At 37.2% G+C, this 26,497-nt stretch overlaps 1 protein-coding gene across 1 annotated transcript; it reads right to left on the bottom strand.

The window, feature by feature from the left end:
* Nucleotides 1-1,261: 1,261 nt before the first annotated feature.
* Nucleotides 1,262-24,259, bottom strand: LOC121413126 (calcium-activated chloride channel regulator family member 3-like). Its single transcript, XM_041605889.1, has 5 exons — nucleotides 24,146-24,259; nucleotides 21,813-22,101; nucleotides 19,487-19,812; nucleotides 5,578-5,820; nucleotides 1,262-1,558 (listed from the first exon to the last, which is right to left on the bottom strand). Exons 1-5 carry the CDS (start codon nucleotides 24,257-24,259, stop codon nucleotides 1,262-1,264), a joined length of 1,269 nt encoding a protein of 422 aa, XP_041461823.1.
* Nucleotides 24,260-26,497: the final 2,238 nt, after the last annotated feature.

The raw sequence follows: 26,497 nt of genomic DNA, 5'->3' as shown, positions 1-26,497 counted from the left end.
CAATCTTTTAAGGTCCATATCACTATCTTATCAAACATATTGTACGAATGCACCATCAGTCAGTCTGCAAGCCCCTGTGTTAATGAGCAAGGTTTGTCCAAGTCCTCTCGTGGCTGAATCCATGTCCCTGCAAAATTTTGTGAATTGTGAGACTTTGTTTCACTAAGAAATTAGCCACTTGCTCCTTGAGTAAAATTGATTATTTTTGTACCTTATGAAAGAGTAAACGTTACTCTTTGATACTGATTATTGCTTTTGAATAAAATGTTTTGATAAATAAGTGAATTCTAGGCATAACAAGATGTCTCAAACGGAATTTTATTTCTCTTTTTTCTCTTGCAAATTGTGCAAATTTGTGTATTTTAGGCACAAACATTATTAACATCATCAGAAAGCGCAAACTCTATACCTTCTTACAATGTCCTTCTTGACGATGGGTCAGCAGTCAGCTTTTTCCACAAATATGCAAGACGGGATTTCTGAAATTGCTGAGTAGCATAAAATCCAGAGTTCTGATTGGTTGGATAGTGTTTTCAAAGCAACAAGCGCGGGTTATTTGAAGAGATTACCACATGGTGTGTGTGACATTGCAGAGGCCCAGGTTGGGACCATTGGAATTTGCGTGGGTGTGTGGTCTATATGACCAATCAGAGCGCAGTATTCTTATTTTTAAACTGCTAAATGTACTTGGCCTATGAAAAGCTGGCTGCTGACCCATCTAAGATACCTCTTCTTTAAAAAAATATATCATATCAACGCTTAGATCTTCAGCTTTATCATAGTTAAAAAATTATTTGAGTCCAACCAGAAATTAAGTGTAAATACAACAAGTTTTGTTGCATGAAAAAAATGAATTTGTTTCATGTTTTAGATCAAAAGTTTCACCTATGTTACAAAAATCTTTTTAAAAATCCAGGCACATGACCTGAAAGAACGAATTTTCTTCTTTATGAAGATACCAAAAACATGACATGTGATTGATATTTAGAGCAGCAATGGCCGAATAAAAAGAGGTGATTTCGTCCGCATAGCTCATTAACAATGCAAAAACCCTCTAGTCATCAATATCACTTGAATAAAAGAAGCTAAATTTTCAGGGCTTGCCGACTGACTGCCATCTTTCTTGGGCATTAGAATAATTATCCGCACTAGTTTCCTTTCAAAAAGTCCAAATTAGTTAAAAGTTAACAAATGCGTGTAATTTAATCCCCTCGATCCTGTCGATGCTGTGGATTATTTGTTTTATATTGGATTTTCTTTGTCAAACCTGAATGAGATGTTTTCCGACGCCCACATCCGGTCTGGTCGATACTGTATCCTGGAACTGTTGGATTAAACAGTTTCCGGTCCCGGTATCAAGACAGAAACTGGACCTGCCAGCAGTGTTCCTGGACAAGTCCTCCATCTGCTGATCAGCCGAGTTACTTATGGTTACCGTATCAATGATGACACCCGCGCTCTCAATTTCATCGATTGTTTCTATGATGTATGGAGATGCATTTTCACCGCCATCACTTAAAAGTAAGATGTATCCACCTTTTGAATATGAGCCGAGTACCTGAAACACCATAAAAGGAATATACTTCAGAGACCTATCAATAGATATAACAAATTTCCTACAAGAATGGGTGATCCAAATTGAATTAGTTTTCTTTGTTGACAATATTTTTGTCTTAATAATTTTAAATTATGCAGTTACTATTTACCTTCTATTTCAAGGTTTTATCTATGCACTCTTTAGAAAACTGTCATTATAATTAGATTTGATGATTCCCCACAAAAGAAATGGGGAATGAACATGGGTGCGATGAAAACAATAATAAGATATTTGACTTTAGTGAAAATCACTTTTTACTTCGAAATGCCATTGAATGTGAATGTTTTGTCCTGTGTTTACTTCATTGTAAAATCAAGCTTTCGGTTTCATATCAGCTAAAATGAAATATGAGCTCTGTTGTTTGAAATTCTCATTGTCGCTCCTTGGCCAAAATTCGCTAATAGTAAATAAAAGAATTCAGTCGCAATTTATCAAAATAACTGGGAAAATTTTGATTTTCTTGCACAAGAACATGTTCCAGTCCTTCTTAAAAGTCATTCGAAACTTTACGATCACCTTTATGTTGCAGTCTACTGAAAGTACGAGCGTTTCAGGGAGCAGATCAAACAAGTTTAATTTATGTAATTGATTGGTCGCATTGTGAAATCTCTAAAGTTGGTAAACGGTAAAGACTTGTTCTTCGTGTACTAGCGTATTTGAAACTGAGAAAAGTGAAAAACAACTGAGAGGTATTTCACATAGATTTTATTTACTATAATCATGATAATACTCACTATGAAACGCGCCTCCTCGTAGCATGATTAAACCAAAGCGGTGATGACTTTCATACAGCGCGCAACTGGAAACTTAAGTGTGACTGTAAGGTCCATGCCCAGGGGCCACTTACATTGACGAGTGGATACCATGCGCGACCAAAAAAAAAAACGTAAAATGTATGTCTTTTTCAAGATAGGGCACGTTACGTACGTACGTACGTAACGTAATAAGGGTGTCAAAAACACTAAAATAATGAAAAAGGGGTATCTATTTTCGCTAGGTCAGCTACGTGCTTAGGGTTAAATTTGCGAGGGTAAAAAAAATTTAAGACTAAATTGTTTTATAAAGGATGTACTTTTTGCCCCAAGAGTCAACACTACGTGTTTAGAGTACGATTTGCGCGAGGTATGGGAGCTGGGGCTGTATTACATATACTAAACCCTATGATGTAGGTAAAGGTAAAACCGACGACCGACGTCCGTTCAATAACATTGACTTGTCGCTGTACTTGTTTAGGGGTACAATTTAGGGAATACTTGCCAATACATATCGTTTTGTTTCCAATACCTGTTAAGAGTAGGGTTTCACACGCCAATACTTGTTAAAGGACAAGTCCGCACAACAAAAACTTGATTTGAATAAAAAGAGAAAAATTCAAAAAGCATAACACTGAAAATTTCATCAAAATCGGATGAAAAATAAGTTATGACATTTTAAAGTTTCGCTTCATTTCACAAAACAATTATATGCACATCTCGGTCGGTATGCAATTGAGGGAACTGATGACATCACTCACTCACTATTTCTTTTGTATTTTATTATATGAAATATGAAATATTTTTATTTTCTCGTCATTGTCATGTGAAATGAAGTTTCATTCCTCCCTGAACACGTGGAATTCCATTATTTTAACATTTTGTGCTTCAGGCAAGGAGGTCCTAATCGTCAAATTCATAAAAATTGAAATATTGTATAATTCAAACAATAAAAAACAAAAGAAATAGTGAGTGACATCATCGACTCTGTCATTTGGATATAACTGGCTCGTTCATAAAACTATTTTATAAAAATAAGCGAAACTTTGAAATGTCATAACTTTCTTATTTTACATCCGATTTTGATGAAATTTTCAACATTGTGCTTGTCTGATTTTTCTCTATTAATTCAAATCAACATTTCTCTGAGGTGGACTTGACCTTTAAGGGGTGCATTTTCAGCAGGCGCGTACGCAAGGGGGGTTAAGTTGGTTCAAACCCCCCCCCCTTTTTTTTTTTTTTTTTTTGCTTGTCTCCCCAGAGGTCGGTCTGGTCAAGGAGTTATCGGGCAAGCGCCTGATAACTCCTTGGTCTGGTTACGGACAGTTCCCCTACCCAATAATGTATATGACAGCAATAATGAACAGAATCTCATGTTTCCGACAAAAAAACACAGAAAAAATTTCCGCTCGCTTCGCTCGCTCCATTTTATTATATCTTTTATTTCCGCATGTCGCCGACATGATCACGGTATCGCCATTAACAAGGCCATACATGATTATCATGATGTATACTTATGAATACAAGTGAACCAAGACAAAGACATACGCTTTCTTACAAAATATGTTTTACCAATATGAAAACCAAAATGACGGAAAACGCTAAAATGTCGGTTAGCTCGCTCCGCTCGCTCGTAATAATTTATGAAATTCCATAAGTATCTAGTCTCCTGTTCAAGGCCGTATTATGAGTGTTACGAATAGAAGGACATGTAGCATCGACTAATACTTGATTTACTAACAAACTATTGACAAGAAATGTATGTTTTGACGGGAAAACGCGAAAATTTCGGCTCGCTCACTCCGCTCGCTCGTAATCATTTATGAAATTTCTTAAGTTTCTAGTCTCTTGATCAAGGCCATATCATGAGACTTACGAGCAGAAGGACATGTATCATCAACTAATATGTAATCATTACCAACAAGCTATTGAGAAGAATTGTATGTTTTGACGGAAAAACGCAAACATTTCAGCTCGCTCGCTCCGCTCGCTCGTAATTATTCATGACATTTCTCAAGTTTCTAGTGTTCTGATCAAGGCCATATCATGAGTGCTACGATCCGAAGGACATGTAGCATCGACTATGATACCAACAAACTATTGACAAAAAGGTTATGTTTTCAACGCAAAAACGAGAACATTTCTGCTCGCTCGCGGGTCATGACCGCACTGTTACATACCCCATCCCCACTTAAATGTTATTGTCTTATTTGCAGCGCTGAAAAAAAAAGAAAAAAAAAATCACCTCCCCCCCCCCCCCCCGCTCATCACTTTTTAGAGACTGGGCGGGAGATTAAAAAAAAATCAGCTCGAACCCCCCCCCCCCCCCTTTCAAAAATCCTGCGTACGCGCCTGATTTTCAGAATATGGAAAGTACGTGTTTAGGGTGCTTTTCGAGACCCCATGGTCGCGCATGGTATCCACTCGTAAATGGAAGTGGCCCCCGGGGGTCCATGCTCTAAGTAATACTTAAATCCTTGTATAGCACCCCCAGATATTACATGGTTTACCTCAATGCCTGATAAGATTCCACATCCAATACACGTCGATGCCCCTGGGGCACGTGTTGGTAATGCCTCTACTAGACTTTGGCGTGAAGCTCTATAAGTTATATCCATAAGGTGTTTGTTTATTTGAGATGAGGCCCCGAAAACTACAATTCCGAGTTTGCTGTCTACGGGAATTACATTAAAGATGTAATCGGTACACGCCTGGATCATTCGGTTAAATCGATTCCCCTGCATAAAAGAATACACTGCTATAAGTCACAGACAGTACACGCACGCATACATCCACTGATCTGTACATTAGAGTTGAACACGTACATAGATATTTTGAGGATATTTGAACATTTTATTGTTTGAAATTGGGTTAAATGCTATGTGTGTGCGTGTACTTGGGTGGGTGTGTGTGTAAATTTTTATGGGTGTGCGTGTATATGAGAGTAATGTAGGATGCGTTCCTCGTGCATCCCAGAAAATTGAGAAGATATAAAGCTTCTCCCAATAACAAAATACTTTTGATAGCTTTTCCAAAATGTAACGTTCTTAATGATAGCACTGTATTACCAAAGATAAGTGCGTTCCCAATGTAAAATGGTATAGTGGTCAGTGTCTGTGTTTATAGCGGGCTTTATTTTAAGTTGATTTATATAATGGGATGAGGATTAGAGATGCCAGTTCAGTCACATGTTAATTAAGCAGGGTTAGGTAACAGAGAGAGACTTACTGCCATGCTACCACTGATGTCAAGCACAAGGACGACACTTCTGACCTGAGAGACTTGGAGGACCTCAAAATCCGGTGTGGTGTTAGAAACTGTTGGGACATAATCTGGAAAGTCGTTTGTTTTGTCTCGCATGACCTTCCATGAACTATTGCCTTCACACATGTGATTCATTAGGTTTTTAGCCTCGGTATTGTGTCGGTTCCCCTCCGACTGATTATCATCATCCTCGCAGAATCCTTCTACCTAAAACATGCCACATGATATATGAATGGTGATATATGCTTATTCTTATCAGTTATTGTTGGCTGAAATGCTTCACGTGACTAGTCATTTACTTTGATTAATACCTCGTGTCAACTAGTCGTGCGATTCCTTACGCGAAAGCCACGATTGGCCCTTCGTAATGATAGAGAAAATTTTTGAACTATTCAAAACTTCTCTACGGTTAGTACGATTGCCACGACTGATCTGATATGATCTGATACGATCTTATAAGGTCACTACGATTGCTTCATGATTTAGTACGCCGGTTTAATCGTGGTGAAAATCGTTAGAGTGGGAACCAAAGTATTATTTAGTTAATAACAGGCAAATTTCTTAATAGACCAGTTCGTAGTTACTTCATGGGCAATTTTGGTCAAATTACCTTTCATTTCTTTCATCATTATAGGCAGATTTCAAAGCAAGATCTTACGTAAGGTTGCCTTACATAGCAGATTGAAGAATTGAATAGACCAGGTGACTAGAATAGCAAACCAATGAACACTTATGAAGGTATTTGTTGCATTCCTACTTTGAATGCATATCTTAGCATGTTGCACAATGTACTTGACAAACTGTGGAATACCAGTCGTTCGTGGAAGCATTGTTGTTTTTTGTGGATGTAGATGAAAACGACAATTCAAAAGAATATATGAATCATCAAGACATCAAAGTTGGTGCTTATCTCATTAGATTTTGAAGCACCATGTCACTTTAGTACAAATGACCTTCTTCTGATCATGCGTAGAATCTTTTGATCATGCGCAGAAAGGAACTACGAACTGGCTTATCACTAGTACTATTGATCGGTCATGGATTCGAGATTAGGGTGGACTATCAAATAACAGGGTCCAAATCTTGAATTAAAAGTCATCTGATGTGTTAGTTATTCCTTCATTCACCGGTTTATTGCCATTCCGTCTACTGCCATTTTGTCCACTCACCACATGGTCTAATGTCATTTCGTCTACCATCAGTTGGTCCACTATCTACATCGTCCAATTACCATTTTGTCAAATAGCCAGTTGGTCTAATAGCCATTTCGTCTATTTTTATCTAACTGCATCGTGTATCAATTGGTCCAATAGCCACTTTGTCCATTTTCATATAATTTATTCCAATAGCCAACTGGTCTAAAGACAAATGGTATAATGACCACTTAGTCTACTTTCGTTTCGTCTATGTTCATTTGCTCTAACTGCAGTTGGTCCACTTTCACTAAGTCTAAACCCATTTCTTTAACAATCATTTGTTTTAATTGCATTTTGGTCTAATCACCTATAGGTCCAAATGTAATCTCGGCCTATCATCATTTCGTCTACAATCATGAATAGTCTACTCCTAGCAGCCCTGTTCGGCGCCTGTGTATTGCTGACTCGACTCCTGTCGCTCTTGTGAATTTTTTATTAATTTATACAATTTGTTTTGTTAATCTTTTATATAATTATGCAGTAATTTAAGCTCCATTATAACAATATTCTCACTCAAGATAATGTATCCCATCGAACATGCAATGCCAGCGCGGAGAACGATCTAGCGAAAAGTTTAATGGAAGAATTTATATTTTCCAGGTCTTACCCTCACGTTTTATTCCCTTTTCTTACTCTTCTTATTTTACCTATCCAATTTTCTCCCCCTCCTTTCCCACTTTTCTCTCTTTTTCCCCTTCATTTTTTGTGCAGCTGTTATTGTTATCATTATTACCATTCTTATTTATTACTATTAGTACTATCATTTTTGATTACTATTTTTACTATTATTATCAATAATGATTATCAATTTAGGTGTGCACTTTAAAAAAAGAAAAAAAAATGAGGAAGTTAAATTCCAAATCAAAGGATCCGGTATGAATGTTATCATGTTTAACCAGTCCATGATAGAGAGAGAGAGAGACCGGGGTTAGGGACCGTAGCGCATCATTCCATTCCTGACGGTAGGCATAGTTATCATCATTTATTTTATCTTAAATTATTTCAAGGTATAATTAAGAAGTCATTTCGCCACCCCGCTCAGATAACGCAACGTATTTGTGTTTAGACAAAATGGCTATTGGAACAATTGGCTATTAGACAAAATGACTAGCGGACAATTTGGGAATTGGACGAAATGGTTATTAGATTGGACGAAAAAGTTATTAGACGATTTGATCATGTAGACGAAGTGATTATTGGACCTAATGGGTGGTGGACGAAATAATTAGACGAAATGGCAAGTGGACGCAGTGGCGTAGCTAGGATTTTTTTCCCGGGGGCACTGGGGGGTCCTTGCTTTTTCAGGGGGGGGGGCACCGGCCATTTTTCCGGTGTGTGTGTATGTGTCCACAAGGGCGGATCCGACTTTCGCCAATAGGGGACGGGGCCCGAAATTATCTTCACCTATATCAGTCACTTCTTAGTTTTATTCTTATAAAACAACATAAACATAAAATAATCTCATAAGCCTTATGTGTGATCCTGAACAAGATTCGTATGTACCCCCAAGCGCGAACAGAAATTTTTATCAACTGTTCTAGCATTATCGAAAAGGGACCTGTTAAGGACTGCTTACAGTTACCCACGAAGACGGTATATATTTCAATAATGCGAGCGCGAAGCGCGAGCAAATTTTTTGAAATTCCGACCTAAAAAATGGTCATTCTAAGCACTTTTTGTATTAATTAATGGGATAGGTATGTAACTAAACAATTGATGCGAGCGCGAAGTGCGAGAGGAAGAAAATTGAGATTTTAGACCTAAAAGTGGGACACTCTATTCATATTTTGTAAGTCATAAATAGGATATAGTCAATTGGGTATCATAAATAATGCGATCGTGAAGCATGATATTCTGATGTAAAACTGGATTAAGTACATTTTGAATAAAGAACATGCAGGCTATCGCGCATGTTTTAGATTTAGAATCTGGGCATTCTGAATACATTTGTTTAATTGAACATTATGGAATACACGTAGACAATATGAACTTGGCAAATTAAACAATGTGACCACGCAGCGTGAACTTAAAATGCTGATATGTAGACCATAAAACGAACATTTTACAGAGCACTTAAATTTGTAAATGAAAAAAAAATAATGAAAGCTCGATGTCCGAGCTAACATATGTTTTGCATATTGACTTCAAAACTTGCTCCACATCAGCCTATTGAGCAAGATATGAATACCATCGAACAGGAAATTATGGCGCGAAGCGCCAGCAAAAATTTTATATAGTAACATGAAAAGATTTTTTTTTTAATTGCAAGTCCTCTTATTATGTCATTCACTCGTCTTCCTCCTCTTATTTTCCTCTTCTTTTTTCTTCTGTCTTTCTTCTTCTTTTCCTTTTTCTTTCTTCTTTCTCCCTTTTTTTTTGCTCTGCCAATTTTTCTGGGGGGGCACCTGGGGGGCACACCAAATCTCAGGGGGGGGCACGTGCCCCCCCAGGCCCCCCCCCCCCCCCTGGGCTACGCCACTGAGTGGACGAGTTGATAAGTAGACGATTTGGAGATTGGACCAACTGATACAACCGACATGGCTATTGGATTAAATGAACATTACAGGAATTGATTAATGGACGAGTTGGCATTAGCCTAAATGGAATTAGACTAAACTGGGTGGTAGACGAAATGGTTATAGACTAACTGATGATTAGACGAAATGGCTATTGGACAAAATGGTGACTGGACGAAATGGATGGTAGACGAAATGTTGATGGACGAAATGCCATCAGATAAAATGAAGGTAGGTGATGTGGTGAGTGGACGGAATGGCAATACACGGATTGGCAATTTACCTATTTATCAAGTACAAAGGAATGCTACCTTGATCAGAAAATATTGTTAAAGCATGTTTAAAATCTAACTTATTTATTTATATAATTTATTTCCCTGCAAAAGACAACAAGAATATGTACAAGAGGAAGAAACTACCACCGACCCGTGGCTGAGGATAACTAAAAGAAAAAATATAGTTTCTGTTATGAAGCTCTCCTCACTAGCCGGGGTTTACAAATAGGCCTATACAAAAAAAAAATTGGTATAAAATGGCAATATAATTATGTTTAGATGCATTACTTATTAAAACAAAGAACTTAATAACAATCAAGAGTGTTTGTTTTCATGTGCAATTACGATATCCAGTCAATATGAAATGTTCATGTATTTAAATAAACAATGTTATGCTATTATCAGATAGTAAAGCATGGGGAGTTGGAGTTGTATATATTGTTTCTGTTTCTGTTTGTGGTAACTCCGGTAGGAACTCGACAGGCAGCATTTTGCTGGTAAACGCCAAGCTGGTATATAACCAATTACCTATGAAACATTTTACGTCTAGATTGATCAGTCATAGTGGCTGACGTTATATAGACGACAGATATCACTCTCGAGCCTTTTTATCAAAGTGGAAACAATGGCAGAGTTGGGATTCGAACTCACAACCTTGCGATTATGAGTCCAATGCTCTAACCACTGAACCACACGACCCGTGAAAACTTAAGCCCAATACACTCTTCACGATTCGTTGCCATTCGATGCTTAAAGAATAGCACAGTAAAAATATCTTATATGAACATTCCAACATATAAAAATCTTAACAATAAAAGTTCCGAATGGTTACTAAAAATGAAATTCCACACTTTTTCCAGCCTCTCCGTAGTAATGAAAGCATATTCGATTTCAATCATTTTGACGTCATCATCGACTGCAACTTGAAGTCGATTTGAACCTTTCTCTTTACAAAATGATTGCAGTGAAGCAAAGTTCTGAATTCATTATTGGAATATTATGAGAAATTTAAAATTATATTCTTCGAAGAAATTCCATATAAATAAATGCGCCTTGCTTAAGATGATGGAATGTATAATTCATTAAGGGAATAACCCGTAAAATTATCAGATAAAAGTTATCAGAATCATCAGATAAAAGTTTTTAATGATCAGATAAAACTTCACTGTAATGCAAAGACAATTTCGTTGCTTTTGTTTTCCAATATATACCGTCTTCACACTGGCCACAGACACCGCTACAGCAACTTGACTGTCCAAGGCCGTACCGGTGTTGCCTTCAGCATGTTCAGTGTGAATTCTCGGACCCGCATTAAATTTCCCCGGATAACCTCGCCTCGCTATAACTCCGAACCAAACTATCGCTTCTATCAGCTACATGCAAAAAACTGCTGGCACATCGACGCTACTCAATTCAGGGGCTGCTAAAGTCACCCCACCTTTTTGCCTATTTTCCCTCTTTCCTGGAAAATTCGCAGTGTTTTATAGCCCCCATTGACGCAAACAGATATTTCTGCTATGAAGTAAAAACATTTTTATTTTTGAACTCTCCTTGGCATGGGGATGAAAGAGGAAGCTTTTTATATAAAGAAGTGCTGGCACATCGACGCCTATCCTCTTCAGGGACTGCAGAATACTAAGTCCTGTTTGCCGACTTTGCCTAATTATTAGAGTCACCATTGAGGCAAAGGATGGTTCTATTACATAGTCACTTTTATTTTTGAACCACCTGGAATGAAAAAGAAGGCTATTTTCTATCAGCTACATATAAAAAAGGTGCTGGCACATCAACGCATACCCTCTTCAGTGGCTCCAAATTAGCAGAATTTCCAATAAATTAGCACAATACGAAAAGGCGGTCGGTGACTTCAGCAGCCCCCTGAGGTTGGTAGGCCTCAATGTGTCAGAACTTCTTTACATGTTGCTGATAGCCAAGTGGCTTTAAAGAAATTATAGTGCCTTTATCACGTAGCAAAAAAACTTTTTTTTGCGGGGCTCCAAAGTGGGGGCTCCAAATTTGCAGATTTTTTTCAACAGATTTGCAAATACGGAAAAGGGAAGGGTGACTTCGGGAACCCCCTGATGGGGTAGGCTTCTACACAGCAAAAACTGTGGTGTGTTTCGGTGTACATAGAGGACCACTCTGGTTATTTTACACCGGTGTTAAATTGACAATGTTAGTTTAACACCTATAGGTGTTATTACAACACCTTCTTGTTGTTACATTTACACCCTTTGGTGTTAAGTTCAATCTCTAGGATGTGGTTTCAACACCTCAGGGTGTGGTCCTCTATTAACACCAACTGGTGTCGGTTTTAACATCACAGTTTTTACAGTGTATGTGCCAGCGATTCTTTACATGTAGTATATAGAAGGTGTAGCATGTAGCATCAAGAAAATAAGTTGTTTTTATACCTAACCGAAGCCTCATTTTGTCACATTGAGGGCTCCAAAAGCATGGTATTTTAATAGTCAAGCTACGGATAGGGGTGGAGTACCTTCGACATTCTTTTGCGGGGCTATGCTTTAAGGTGCCCGAACGTAATTGCTTCCGACATGCAGTCCAGTCATTTTAACTTTTCACTTGGAACAAATTGCAACAGAATTTATTCCAATTCAGAACGTTATTTGAGGTCCATAGAAGACCATACTAAAGGCAAAAAAAATCTAAAAAGAGGAGAAAGTGTTCTAATTTGCATAAACATAATGGTTAGTTTTGGTCTTATTCGCTCATTTAGTTTACGTAGCAGACGACGATAGTGTATACTATGTGCTCAGACCCGATTGCAAATCAAACCAATTACGGACTCCTATACATATTGGCTTTCTAAAACTAAAGCTATATCATAAATATCAGTAAACAAAGATTTATACTACAAGAACATTGTTACTATTAACATTAAATGCGTAGATTCGATTCTGTTTGGACTTTATTCATCGTTTAAAATGAAAGGGTCTAGGTACGAAAACTATCACATGCTAGTCACGTGTTGTTGTACCCCAAAATAATGACACTTTCTGCCTGCTCGATCTTAAAGTTCAAGATGAAAATAAAATGAAGCCATTTGACCTGCCACATCGCACTATACTAAAATTACAATACCGAAGTCACCCACCACTTTTCCGTGTTTTGCCAATTTATGGGGAAATCTGTCAATTTGGAGCCCCTATTAAGAGGGAAAGCGTCGATGTGCTAACAATTTGTTATATGTAGCTGATAGAAAAAAAAGTCTTCTCTTTCATCTCCAAGTGGTTTCAAAAATTAAAGTGACTTTACTCTATAGCAGAAACATCTTATGCCTCAATGGTGGGCTAAAATTGACTAATTTTCTATCAATTAGGCAAAATCGGCAAAAACATTGGGTGACTACACGGCAGCCCCTGAATTAATAGCGTCGATGTGCCAGCATTTTTTACATGTAGCTGAAAGACGAAACAAATTGTTTCATCTTTAAGTGGTTCCAAATAATAAAAGTGACTTTACCATATAGCATGAATGTCTTTTTGCCTGAATAGGGAGAGGGAAAATAGGCAAAACGATTTGGAGATTTCGGCAACCTAAGGGATATAGGCTTTGCTGAACCAGCACTTCTTTATGTAGCTGATAGAGGAAAATCTGCTTTTCTACCCCCAAGTGGTTACGAAACAATGGAAGTGGTTTGCTAAAGAGCAGAAACACCGTTTTGGCTCAATGGGGCGGGGGATGCTCCAAATTGGCAGATTTTCCCATAAATTGGCAAAATAGGGAAAAGGAGTGGGTGAATTCAGCAGCCCTCTAAGGGGGTAAGATTAAATTTGCCAGCACTCCTTTATAATTATGAATCAGATAGAGGAAAGGCTACACTTTCGTCTCCAAGTGGTTTTAAGACATTGAAAGTGGCTTACTATATATATATCAGAAATCATTTCTGCAACCATTAGGGCTCCGAATTGGAAGATTTTTCCATAAATTGGCAAATATGGAAAAGGGATGAGTGACTTTGGCAAACCCCTGAGGGGATAGGCTTTGCTGTGCCAGCATTTCTTTATATTTAGCTGTTATAGGAAAATCTATTTTTTCATCCCCTAGTGCTTACAAAACAATAAAAGTGGTTTACTGCAAAGAGGAAACGCCTTTTGCCTCAATAAGGTTAAAATGGCGAATTTTCAAAAAAGGGCAAAATACAAAAAGGGGTTGGTGACTTCGTCAGACCCCTGAGGGAATAGGACTAGTATCCCTGAATTAGACCCCAAAATAGCCAATCTGGAATAAAATTATTGGAAATGATTTGTCAACTGATTTGAGTAGGTATGGGTTTCAACATTTACCAAACAAAAGTTAGGAGAAATACGGGTTGGGGGTGCTCTTTTCAAGGTCACAGGTCAATGAACTTTTCATATATAAAAATGTATAATGTTATCTCTGAGATGGAAAGGCTCAGGTTGGTGATAATGGTTTTAAAAATTTAGAAATTTTTACAAGAATATCAGGTGAAATAAGATTAATTACCCAGAATGCACATTCACCGATAAAATTCAAGGTCAAAGCCTTTCAAAGGTCAGTGACCTTTTTTTACCGTATAATGGTATATCTGAGATGATAAGGTACAAGCTGGTGATAATGGTGTCAAAACGTACAGATTCTTACAAGATCAAATAAAATAAATTTACGTACCTAGAATGGACATTCACCAATAAATTTCAAGGTGAAAGCTTTTCAAAAGTCAATGACATCTTTACATTATATACCGTATTGTGTAATGGTATCTTCGAGATGAAAAGGCACACTGCAAAAACCGTGTTGTTAAAACTGACACCAGTTGGTGTTAATAGAGGACCACACCCTAAGGTGTTGAAACTACACCCTAGAGATTAATCATAACACCAAAGAGTGTCTGAGTTAAAGCACCGCAGATTGGTGATCTTGGTGCCAAAAATGCAAAGAATTTTGTACAAGAAGATTAAACAACGCCAAACTGCGTATAAAGTATAAACTTTCACCCTTGAAATCCAAGATCATAGGATAATATATATATATATATATATATGTGTGTGTGTGTGTAAAGCTTTACATGTACAACAGCTTTTGGCAACTCTTTTTTTGTTTAAATATTGTAAAGAAATGGATGAAGAGAACAATGGTAGGCGTAGCTTAAATCAAGGTTCCCCAGAGCTATCTACCCTTTGGAAAAATTGGTGATGCCGAAAAAATGTCTCTGCCGGGAATCGAACCCGGGCCCCCAGCTTTGAACGCCGGTGCCTTAACCACTAGACCACAGAGACGGGTTAATGGTTAGGGCGAGCCAGATCCGATTGACCGTCAGATAGACAGATTTTCGACACTATACCAATTACATTTTCCTTTGTCGGGTGAAGGTGAGTTTTGAACAATTACAAGCCGCCATGCCTCAGCTGGAGCGAAGCTATTGCTTTGATACAGTACACGTATGGGAGAAGAAATACAAACATGTAAAGCTTTACATTTTCGTCTGTTACGATACTGCAACAAATAACAATTAAATTTGATTTTTAATTTTCTCTTTTTTTATTACAGGAAATAATTATACATAAATAAAACAAATAATGATCTTACATAAATCTCTTGAAGTGTCTGATGTACAATCCAGGGTTATAGTTCACTGTTATAGTCCAATGTAAAATCCCGAAGTGATGATACTATATCCAAGTAATAATCCAAATGATAAAATTCCAGTTGACTGGCGAAAATTCACAATGATGGCGATGATGAAACTGATGTTGAAGTCCGATGAATAATAAGAGTCACTGCAACGAGTTGAAATGTCCGTGAAGACGATGTTGATGATGATTAACAGTCAATTTCAGCAATCCATGGGTTGAAGCGTGTTCATTGAACAGGTTGATGATGTTGATGATCTCGATGAGAACTGATAATTTCTCAAAATAACTGCAAACAGTTCATTGATGCATAAACTGCTCTGATCTGATCTGGTGAAGTGATCTCATATGATGTGATGTGATCTCCTGCTCTCATATGATGTGATGGTGTGATCTAATATGATGTGATGATCATCTTGAAAAATCTGCAGCTTTTATACTAATTACAAGTGTTCTAGATCATTCTCAAATTTCGACTAATCTACAAGCTTCTAGAATTGTCTTCCAAAAGAACTTTCTCCTTTCAGGAGCAGTCAAAATCCAGAACACTCTTGAATGACCTCATTGAAATCAACAGTGTAAACAAAATACCTAAGCCTATTCATTTCCACTACCAATACAATTCTATTGTTTGGCTTTTCCTTATTCAACAATAAAACTCCTTGGCCTTTAAATAGGCAAGGCCTGCATAATAAAAAGACATCCTGGAATGTTCTTTACAATTCTTGGCTATCCTTAAAGGGAAATAACTAATAGATAAATGTAATTGCCTTTTAAAATTCTTTTACAATTATTCATATATGTAACACCTCCCCCACCAGGGAAAAGAAAGCTTTACCGTAGTAAAGGTTTCTTTAAGATTACTTTTTCTTTTAACTGTTCAAACTCATCTTGATAAATTGTTTACAGTTATCATGTACAAAGATATAGTACTTAATGAACATGTTAAAATAAATGAACATCAAAAATGTTTTCTTCCAATGACACACTTGGTCAAAATCATGAATAATTTCACTTTTTATACTCTTGATAGAGCATCAGCAATTACATTATTCTTTCCCTTTATGTGTACAATTTTCATACAATTATCATATATGTAACATGTACAACAGCTGTTGGCAACTCTTTTTTTGTTTAAATATTGTAAAGAAATGGATGAAGAGAACAATGGTAGGCGTAGCTTAAATCAAGGTTCCCCAGAGCTATCTACCCTTTGGAAAAATTGGTGATGCCGAAAAAATGTCTCTGCCGGGAATCAGAGACATTTTTTCGGCATCACCAATTTTTCCAAAGGGTAGATAGCTCTGGGGAACCTTGATTTAAGCTACGCCTACCATTGTTCTCTTCATCCATTTCTTTACAATATATATATATATATATATATATATATATATATATATATATATATATAATCTGTTTGACATAAAATAACCAAAAAATCATCCTTCGTGTTCATATTTTATTTGTGAATAATGTAATAAAGATGGCTAATTTGTAATGAAAATATGGAGGTTCCATAATTTCAGTCTGAAATAATGAAGGTCATGGAGAATGTATTTAGGGGTCAGAGGTCAATGAACCCTTTCCAAAATATCAGAAATTAAGTTTTAAAAAGTTGATAACCAAGTAACACTTCTTCATATACTGCGATGCATTGCCAAAAGCAATAAAAAAATGAAATCAAGTATATAATTTGAAATGATTTTTATGTTAAGTAGCAGCATTTAATGCATCATAATCCAGCGATAGGCCACTCACCTCATTACTACATGTATAGTAAATACTATAGACTATAAGCTTAATCTTCTGAAAATGGATAGGTCTATCTCTCATGTCACAGCTAGCATCATCTGAGAGCATTTCCGAAAAACAAAGGACGATGACGAAGATGAAATGAAGGTCATCATTATAGCTGCAGCTTTGGTCATACATGTAGTAAATGGCATGTATATCAATTTCAACAAATATACATTCCCGTATTATTATTAATTACCTTTTATTGCGAGCTGCCGGAATCTCTTGAGATGTTAATGCTGCAGTACAAAACTTCATATCTGCTCTCTGCCGTACGTCACCAATGATGCTATTTCTACTAGGTATCAGTTTGTACAAGGATCATGTGCTTGGTCCAGAACAATTTATTGTTATCATGCACAAATTAGGCATATAATGATAAAATTCAAAAGAAGATAATGGCTCAGAATTACACATCCATCGACCTAACAAAACTCCTACAGCACCACTTCTAGTTCTTGAGTCAAGCTGTCCAACATATTAATAATAGTATAGATCCTGGTCTGATATCCCTTGACAGAATGTTAGGCTTTCATTGAATGGGCCACATCAAAGCCCTAAAAAAGTCAGAAGGTTTTCAAGAGTTTATTACTCTTTGCTGAAGTTGAGACACTTAACTTCATTTACTAGGAAAAAGCTGCAACTCTAATGATTGCCTTATTTTAATTCTTCATCACTGTCCCTGGCCACATAAAAATGTTCTGGGATGATGCTTGCCATAAGAGTTAGGCATATCCTTTCCATGTACAGATTACAGTTTTATAGTATTGATTATTGATTACTTGAGGTTAGTGACCTATTGCTAAAGAGAAATTAGTACCTTGATTTAAATTTATAAAATGCCTATTTAGATGCTGCTACTCATTTAAGACAATTTCACCATTTCAAATTGTATCATACAAGATTTTTTTTACACTCTTGGCAATGTATTACTACAATATACATGTATATTGCTTTTGATCTCAATTTCACCTCGAACTTGTATTTTGACATCACCATTGGTCATGGATTAAACTATTAAATTTGAGTTCATTTTCCACGCAGGTCAGTCGTTTTTCCATCAGAATCACTATACCTACATGCCACAATCATATTATATTGACCTATTAACTAAAATTCCCTGACGTTATAGACAAAGTTGATTGACCTCTAACCTCTAAATATATTTTTCATGGCCATTTTCTATCCTTATTTCTGATTGAATTTACTAAAGATCCAAGTTTTCCTTACAAATAGCTATCTTTCTTTCTATTATTCACAAATAAAATTTGAATATAATGGATTAATTTCTTTTTGGGGAATCATGCATGGATATATACATATTTATTAACTTTTGACCTTTGACTTTGGATATCAAAGGTGAAGTATTATTCTTTATGATTATTTTGTGCCTTTTTATCTTCTTGCGAAAAATGCTTTTTGACACCAAAACCCCCAACATGCAGCGTTTTATCTCAAAGATACCATTATACGAAATATAGCCTATGTAAAAAGGTCACTGACCTCTGACCTTGAACTTTATGGATTAATATGCATTCTAGTTGATTAACTTTATCTTATTTGAAGAATGTAAGAATCTGTGCATTTTGACACAACGATCACCAACCTGTGCCGTTTCAGCTCAGAGATACTGTAAAAATAAAAGGTCAATGATCTTTCAAAGGCTTTTACCTTAAATGTTATTGTTTGATATGCATTCTGGGTACTTAATTTCAATTTGTTTGATCTTCCTGTAAGAATCAGTCCATTTTGACACCATGATCACCAACCTGTAATATTTTATCTGGGAGATACCGTGATACAGTATATTAAAAAAGGTCATTGAACTTTGACCTTAAAAAAGGCACTTTCTCCAACGGCGTATTCCTCCTAATTTTTTGTGTGAAAATATTGACACACATACCTACTCAAATCAGTCAAAAAACAATTTCCAGTAATTTTGTTCCAGATGGTTACTAATTACGGGATACTACACTGATATCATGCCAACATGATGGGACCATCAAACCTGAGCTGAATAAACTCTCCCAGCCCCGGACTAATAGTAATAGCAGCGGGACAGCCCCGCGACTGTCGCGGTGTTCCTTCAGTGGGAAGACACACGCTACAACCGCCGGAATAAACCATTTGTGATATGTGTACTGTATGTGGGGGCGTCGTGGTCTTGTGGTTATGACTTTCGTCTTTCAATCTGAAGGACGAGGGTTCGATTCTCCGCCCTCAAGTATTAAGCCTAAACGTGTTTTGTTAGGGAGGTCATAAAAACCACCTGCTGCTTTGTGAATGGATACATGAAATTTACCACGGGACTGTGCCGGGATAACTTTTCTACTGTGAAATGCATTTATAGCCGTGTCGCCGTCCCGCGGCAGCACCGGGATAAATATGAAAACCAGTGTGAAGACGGTATTAGACACGATAGGATAGTGCATGAATTTAAGATAATAATCATACGAATGAACTGAAGAACACTTTACCGAATTTATATGGACATCTCTGGTCGCAAACAAAAGGGAAGCTGTCGCTGACTCAGACTGACGTTCATCACCATAAGGGAAAAAGAGGCAATCTCCATGATAAAAACCCAGGTTATTTTTACTGCAATTACTTTTATTTGGAAACAGTATTTCTCCTTTGACTTCGAGAGAGCACCGGGTCCCCTGGGTCCTATTTTCATCTGGGATAACGCTATTACCATGATTACTTGACGTGTTGTACAAAGGATAATCGACTCCTTTGCCCACATAGTTCTCCGGGAACAATCCCCAGCGGAGGTACCCCCAGCTTCGTACTAGGACGTTACCTATCACCAAGGAGATGAAGAAAAATATTCTTTCAATATGTATACCAACGCAAAAAATCAAGAGATGAGCCTATTGGAGGGTATATCGTTCAGTTGGAGGTACGTGGCTTGCAGCCAAAAATCTTATCATGATTTTGTCTTTATTATTTCCAATTCTAACTTCTGTATACAATACACATAATAGAGTGAATGACTTCTTTCTGCGCATCACACCTCACACACATACACACACACACACACACATAAGGAAATATCTATAGTTATACTTTTTTATCGGAACCCATTCAAATGTTTCTCAATAGGGATGTATATCCTAAATAAGATCTAAATATATGAGCAATGTCAAATCATCATACAATAACCAACCCCCTTCTTCTCCCCTAGTATTAGAAGTAAAAGTAGAAGAAGTAGTAGTAGAAGTAGTAGTAGTGGTAGTAGTAGTAGTAGTAGTAGTAGCAGTAGTAGTAGTAGTAGTAGTGGTAGTAGCAGTAGTAGAAGTAGTAGTAGAAGTAGTAGGAGTAGTAATTACGTAAGAGTAGTAGTAGTAGTAGTCGTCGTAGTAGTAGTAGTAGTAGTAGAAGTAGTAGTAGACGTCGTAGTAGTAATAGTAGTTACGTAGGAGTAGTAGTAGTAGTAGTACAGTAGTAGTAGTCGTAGTAGTAGTAGTAGTAGTAGTAGTAGTATACTGCACTTTTCCCAAAAGCGCTGGAAAGGAATTAATTTTATGCTAAGATGTAACATTAAAAACTACTTTGAGCACACGCCCAGGACCAAAATCCAATCGAAACCAATTGGAGCAAAACCAATTGAAACCAGTTGGCAAACTGGTTTCAATAGGAAAATTGGAACAACTGGAACCAATTGAAACCAGTTGCCAACTGTCTCCAGTTAAAACCAATCGGGCAACTGGAACCAGTTGGCAATTGCTTTCAATTGGTTCCAGTTAAAACCAACTAAGCAACCAGCTGGCAACTGGTTTCAATTGGTTCCAGTTGAAACCAATTAAGCAACCAGCTGGCAACTGGTTTCAATTGGTTCGAGCTGTTCCAATTTCCCTTTAAAAACCAGTTGAATCCAATTGGAGGCAACTGGTTTCAGTTGGTTCCAGTTGAAACCAATTGGTTCCAGTTGAAACCAATTGGAGGCAACTGGTTTCAACTGGAACCAGATGAAACTAATTGGTTTCCAACTGGATCCAATTGGAACTTCCAGTTGGAATGTCTTAATTAGTTACAAATTAATTAGAATTTGCACTAACTATTGCTCATGCCAACAAAGAAGCAGTGCTATATGTTTAGTTATACCAATGTAAGAGGCATTGATAAAATAGACTTTCATAATATATATATTTATATGAAAGATCTTCAAATATATGTATTTGTATTTGATGTAATTTAGTAACAGTTAGTGGTGTACTAATTATCTTACAATCTGTTTTAATTATAATCTATAACATTTATGAACATGGTTTTCACTGATAAGCATTCTAAACACTTATCTGAAACAAGTATGGTACTTGAAATAAAAAAGAATTAAATAGATACATTTAAATGATGATGAATCACATAAAAAATTATTCTGTGCACACTGGCAGATAATACGCAAATTATTTCCAGTTACCAAACTGGATCCAATTAGGACTTCCAGTTACCCAACGGGTTCCAATTAGAATTAATTTCCAGTTAATCACCTTCTAGTTAGAAGTCATCTCCAGTTACCCTACTGGTTCCAGTTAGGATTTCTAGTTACCCAACTGGTTCCAGTTAGAAATCATTTCCAGTTACCCAACTGGTTCCAGTTAGGATTTCCAGTTGCCCAACTGGTTTCAACTGGAAATTGTTATATTCCAGTTAATACCAATTGAAACCAGCTGAAACCAGTTGGAAATCCAACTGGTTTCAATTGGATTTTGGTCCTGGGCGAGTTCGTGTACCCCTCTGGCCCTCTATCTCCCACCATCACAAAAAAGGACGATGAATATGTTCATGTAATGTACATACTTGTATTTCCAAACTTGGCGTGTCTATACTGCTCGTTAAGAATATACTTTGGCGTCAGGTGCATCAGGTTCAGAGCTCCCTTTCCGCAACCTTCTGGGTTGTCGACGTACGGTTCGTCATCTGGGAAGTCGTGGACGATGATATTAGCAGATCTTGACGATTCGGTAGTAGCAACACTGTACTGGTTCTGGATGGACCAGGTGTTTGGAACAAGGATCTTGATGTGTTTCCAGTAGACGTGCTTCTTGCTGGCATCGTAGAGGCGCAGGGATGCTGATGTAAACATACTCTGTACAAGCGGTAAGTTTAGTAAGAGTTAAAATTTGAATAAAACATTTAAGTAATAATATTGATAATGATAATGGTGCATAATAATGATGGTGGTGGTGATCATAATGATGATGATGATGAGATAATGGTGACGATCATGAAAATGATAAAGATAATGAGGTAGCAATAATGATGATTATGATAATTTTTTTTTTTTTTTTTTTAAACAAGTGGACACCAAGTTACCAGTAAAGCATATAGCATTTCAATTTATTTGAAGGCAGGATAAAAGAGCATTAAATACTTTGCTCACGGGCATAGGTGCCGCGGCCGGGGATCGAACCCCGGATTTTATATGTATAGCCAGGCGCCTTAGACCATTCGGCCATGGAGGTGCCGTGGCCGAGTGGTCTAAGGCGCCTGGCTATTCATATAAAATCCGGGGTTCGATCCCCGGCCGCGGCACCTCCACAAAAATTTAGGGGCATGTCCGGGATAATGGTGGTAGTGATCGATGATGATAAGGATCATGATGATGGAGATGGTGATAGTGGTGATGGCAATGATTATGATGGTGAGATAATTCTGGAAATGATATTGATCTTGATATGATGATCATGGTACATGGAAATGGCAAACATGATGTTGTTGAGAAAACGTTTTTTTTTGCGATGATGAGGGTTATAATGACGAGATAATGGTTAGTGTGTTGGTGGGGTGATAATTATGATGGTGATGATAATGATGACGATAACTGTCATTATGCTTATAATGATGAAGAGGTAATGGTAATCAGGCCCCCTGTGCCTCCCCCCCCCCACCCCCTTTGAAAAGTAAAATTAAATTTGTACTGTACAGATGCCATTAAAACAGAGGTGTGCCCCTCTTTTTTTTCTTTGTGCTTGTCAATTATTTTCTGGTACGAAAAATCCTTAATTATTGGTTGAAAACCTTTTTTTTTGCATGTCATTTTTTCGGGTACGAAATATGTTTAATTTGTGGTTGAATTTTTTTTTGGTTTGGCTTCTGAGAATTTTCCTCCTAAAAATTTGCCCCCCCCCCCCTTGGAAAATCCTGGGTCCGCTCCTATGGTAATTGTGATGGTGGTAATCGATGATGGCAAGGATCATGATGATGGTGATGATGATAATGGTTATGACGATGGTTATGATGATGAGATAATGGTGATGATGATGATGAGATAGTGGTCATTATGGTGGCGGTTATAATGGCGGTGGTGGTGCTGATCTATGATGATAATGATTTGATTATGATGATGATGAAGAGATAATTGTGCTGATGATAATGCTGGTGATGATGGTGGTGACGGTGATATAATGTTGGTTTTGTTGCTGTTGTTGGTGGTGGTGGTGGTGATGATGACGATGGTGATGATGTATATGATGTCAATATTGATGATGTCTGATGATGGTAATAATGGTGATGCAGTACGAGATAATGTTATTATAAAGGTGGTGCTGGTGATGATGATAATGATAATGGTGATGATAATCATTATGACGATAAAGATGAGTAGTGATGATGACGATGTATGACGACATAATGGTTATTACGATGGCGGTGGTGATGGCGATGATGATAACGATGTAGAACATGATCATTATTCTTATAACAACGTTATAATGAATATAACAATGTTATAATGGTAATGATGACCACAATAGTAATGATTATGATGACAGTGAGATAATGAAGATTATTGTGCATGGTGTTGTCGATGATTAAGATGTTGAGATAATGGTGACTATAATGGCAATAATAGTGCTAAAAATCTTCATTTCATTGATGATGATTTTATCATCATAGTAATCATATATTGCACTTCTTCAATACAATGAACAAACACATTTGTCAAAACATTAAATATCAATATATACATAGAAAAGATGCATGTAGCATATAATTAGCAATACCGACAACATTAATTTTCTCAGATGACTTTGCCACGTCGCAAAAAAATCTCGTTCTTTTTCAGGTTCGTTTATATTCTCATGAAAATTGTGAAATGCATATTAAAAACGTGATCTACGAATCTTACTCACTTTAAGATTTTCGATGATGGTCAGATTCTCTGGCACTTTTCTGTCGATTGCGATGAGCACATTCGAATATCCTCCATCATTCAGGGTGATAACATTCTTCTGACCGGAAGCCATTCCAAGAATAAATATCTGGAGCATCGAAACCAAGAAAACTAACTTTATCAACCCCATCCTGATCTTTTACAGCTTTCACCCCGCAATGCAGATTAAGTACTGGATTCGTAAGTTCTATTAAAATGCAGTTGCTTCCTCATTTACATTTTACGGTTTCTTTGGTCCATCCAGCGGGGGCGAACGGTGATAATGTTTGCTGTTAATGAACCTATTGAAATTCATCTCATAAACATTCATACAAGTCTAAACAATAACGCAAAGTAAATTTTGGGTTGTTTTTTAATTCAGGGTGCTGTGCAAATAATGCGGATGGGTCCTTGAGTATGTTGTATGCAAAGTCAACAATCCACACAGTATGTGTCGCAATGCGCAAGCATTCGCAACGGGAACCTATTCAATTCAATTTCTCATGCCAATAGAAACTCATACAATATGCAATTTCATGAGGAAATTAATTCAATCCAATTCAACATTTATTTCCAAAGGTAAAAAACAGTAGTACATTTATAGAAGTTACAATGGAGGAAGCAACTATATTGGTTTCATTTTTTTCTTGTTTCAGCTCTTCAGTATAGGCCTACACTTATCGTTTATCTTTTTACTTTCCTCTTTTCTTTTTCTTTCTTCTTTCTTTATTCCTTTCTTTCTTCTTTATTTCTTTCTTCCTTCCTTTCTTACTTCATTTCCTTCCGTTCTTTTCTTTCTTTATTCCTTATTTTCTTCCTTCCTTTTTCTTTCTTCCTCTTTCTTTTTAGGGGGGGGGCGTACTGTCCCCCACCTGAAATCTAGGGGGACGCCCCCCCCCCCTCCCCGTCCGCCGCCTATGTACTTGATTATGTAACTAAATCATACATGAGATTAAGTTGCACTTTTATCAAACGTATTAAAAAGATAATCTTTATTCTAAATGTCTTTGTCTTCTTACCAAATATTTATTTTCTGCCCTATTTAACTTGATATATATATAAGTATATAATTGAGTGAAGAGAACAAATCAAGGTTCCACAGAGCTGCCTGCCCTCTTGGAAAAATTGGTGATGACGAAAATTGTCTCTGCCGGGATTTCAACCAGGGCCCAAGCTTGGAACGGTGCTGCCTTAAACACTAGACCACAAAGACGGGTTAGCTAGTGGCAAGGGCGACCCCTATTCGACTGATAATAGATACCAATTTTAAATTTCCTTTGACGGGTGTAGGTGGGTTTTAAACAATGGCAAACCGCCATGCCCCCAGCTGGATCAAAGTTATTGCTTAGATGAAGTACAATTCATATACAAATGTGAAAAATTATACATGAACAACAGCCTTGGCAACTTTTGTATTTAAATATGTGAAAGAAAGGAATGAAGAGGACAATGGTAGGCGTAGCTTAAATCAAGGTTCCCCAGAGCTACCTTCCCTATTGGAAAAATTGGTGATACCGAAAAAAATGTCTCTGCCGGGAATCGAACCCGGGCCCCAAGCTTGGGGCCCCCACCCGACAAAGGAAATTAAGAATTGAAATAGTGTCGAAAATCTGTTTATCTGACGGTCAGTCGATTCGGGGTCGCCCTAGCCACTAACCCGTCTTTGTTGTCTAGTGTTTAAGGCACCAGCGCGCCGCGGCGTTCCAAGCTGTGGGCCCGGGTTCGATTCCCTGCAGAGACATTTTTCGGCATCACCAATTTTTTTCAAAAGGGCAGGTAGCTCTGAGAAACCTTGATTTAAGCTACGCCTACCATTCTTCTCTTCTGTTTGTTTCTGTTTGTGGTAACTCCCGTAGGAAATCGGCAGGACAGCATTTTGATGGGTAAACGCCAAGCTGGTATATAAGCAATTACCTATGAAACATTTTACGTCTAAGTTAATCAGTCATAGTGGCTGACGTTATAGATGACAGATACCACCCTTTTTTATCGAAGTGGAGACAATGGCAGAGTTGGGATTCGAACTCACAACCTTGCGATTATGAGTCCAATGCTCTAACCAATGGACCACGCGACCCTCTTCATTCATTTCTTTCATATATTTAACAAGTTTAAATACAACAGTTGCCAAGGCTGTTGTATATGTATAATTTCTCACATATGAATAGATCAAGAATAAATAAACGAACAATAAACAATGAAATTAAGAACAAATAAATCAAGAAAAAATAAATAAAAAGAAAAATGAAAATGTTAGGAGATAATCCATGCCATACTCCATCGATTTTGTTTGTCATAAGCAAAAAAACAAAGAAACCATCAAAACTTTAAT

Source organism: Lytechinus variegatus, chromosome 4, assembly GCF_018143015.1.
Source record: "Lytechinus variegatus isolate NC3 chromosome 4, Lvar_3.0, whole genome shotgun sequence".
Lineage (NCBI taxonomy): Eukaryota > Metazoa > Echinodermata > Echinoidea > Temnopleuroida > Toxopneustidae > Lytechinus > Lytechinus variegatus.
The sequence above is the reverse complement of the archived record's forward strand: the minus strand, read 5'-3'. Positions and strand labels throughout refer to the sequence as shown.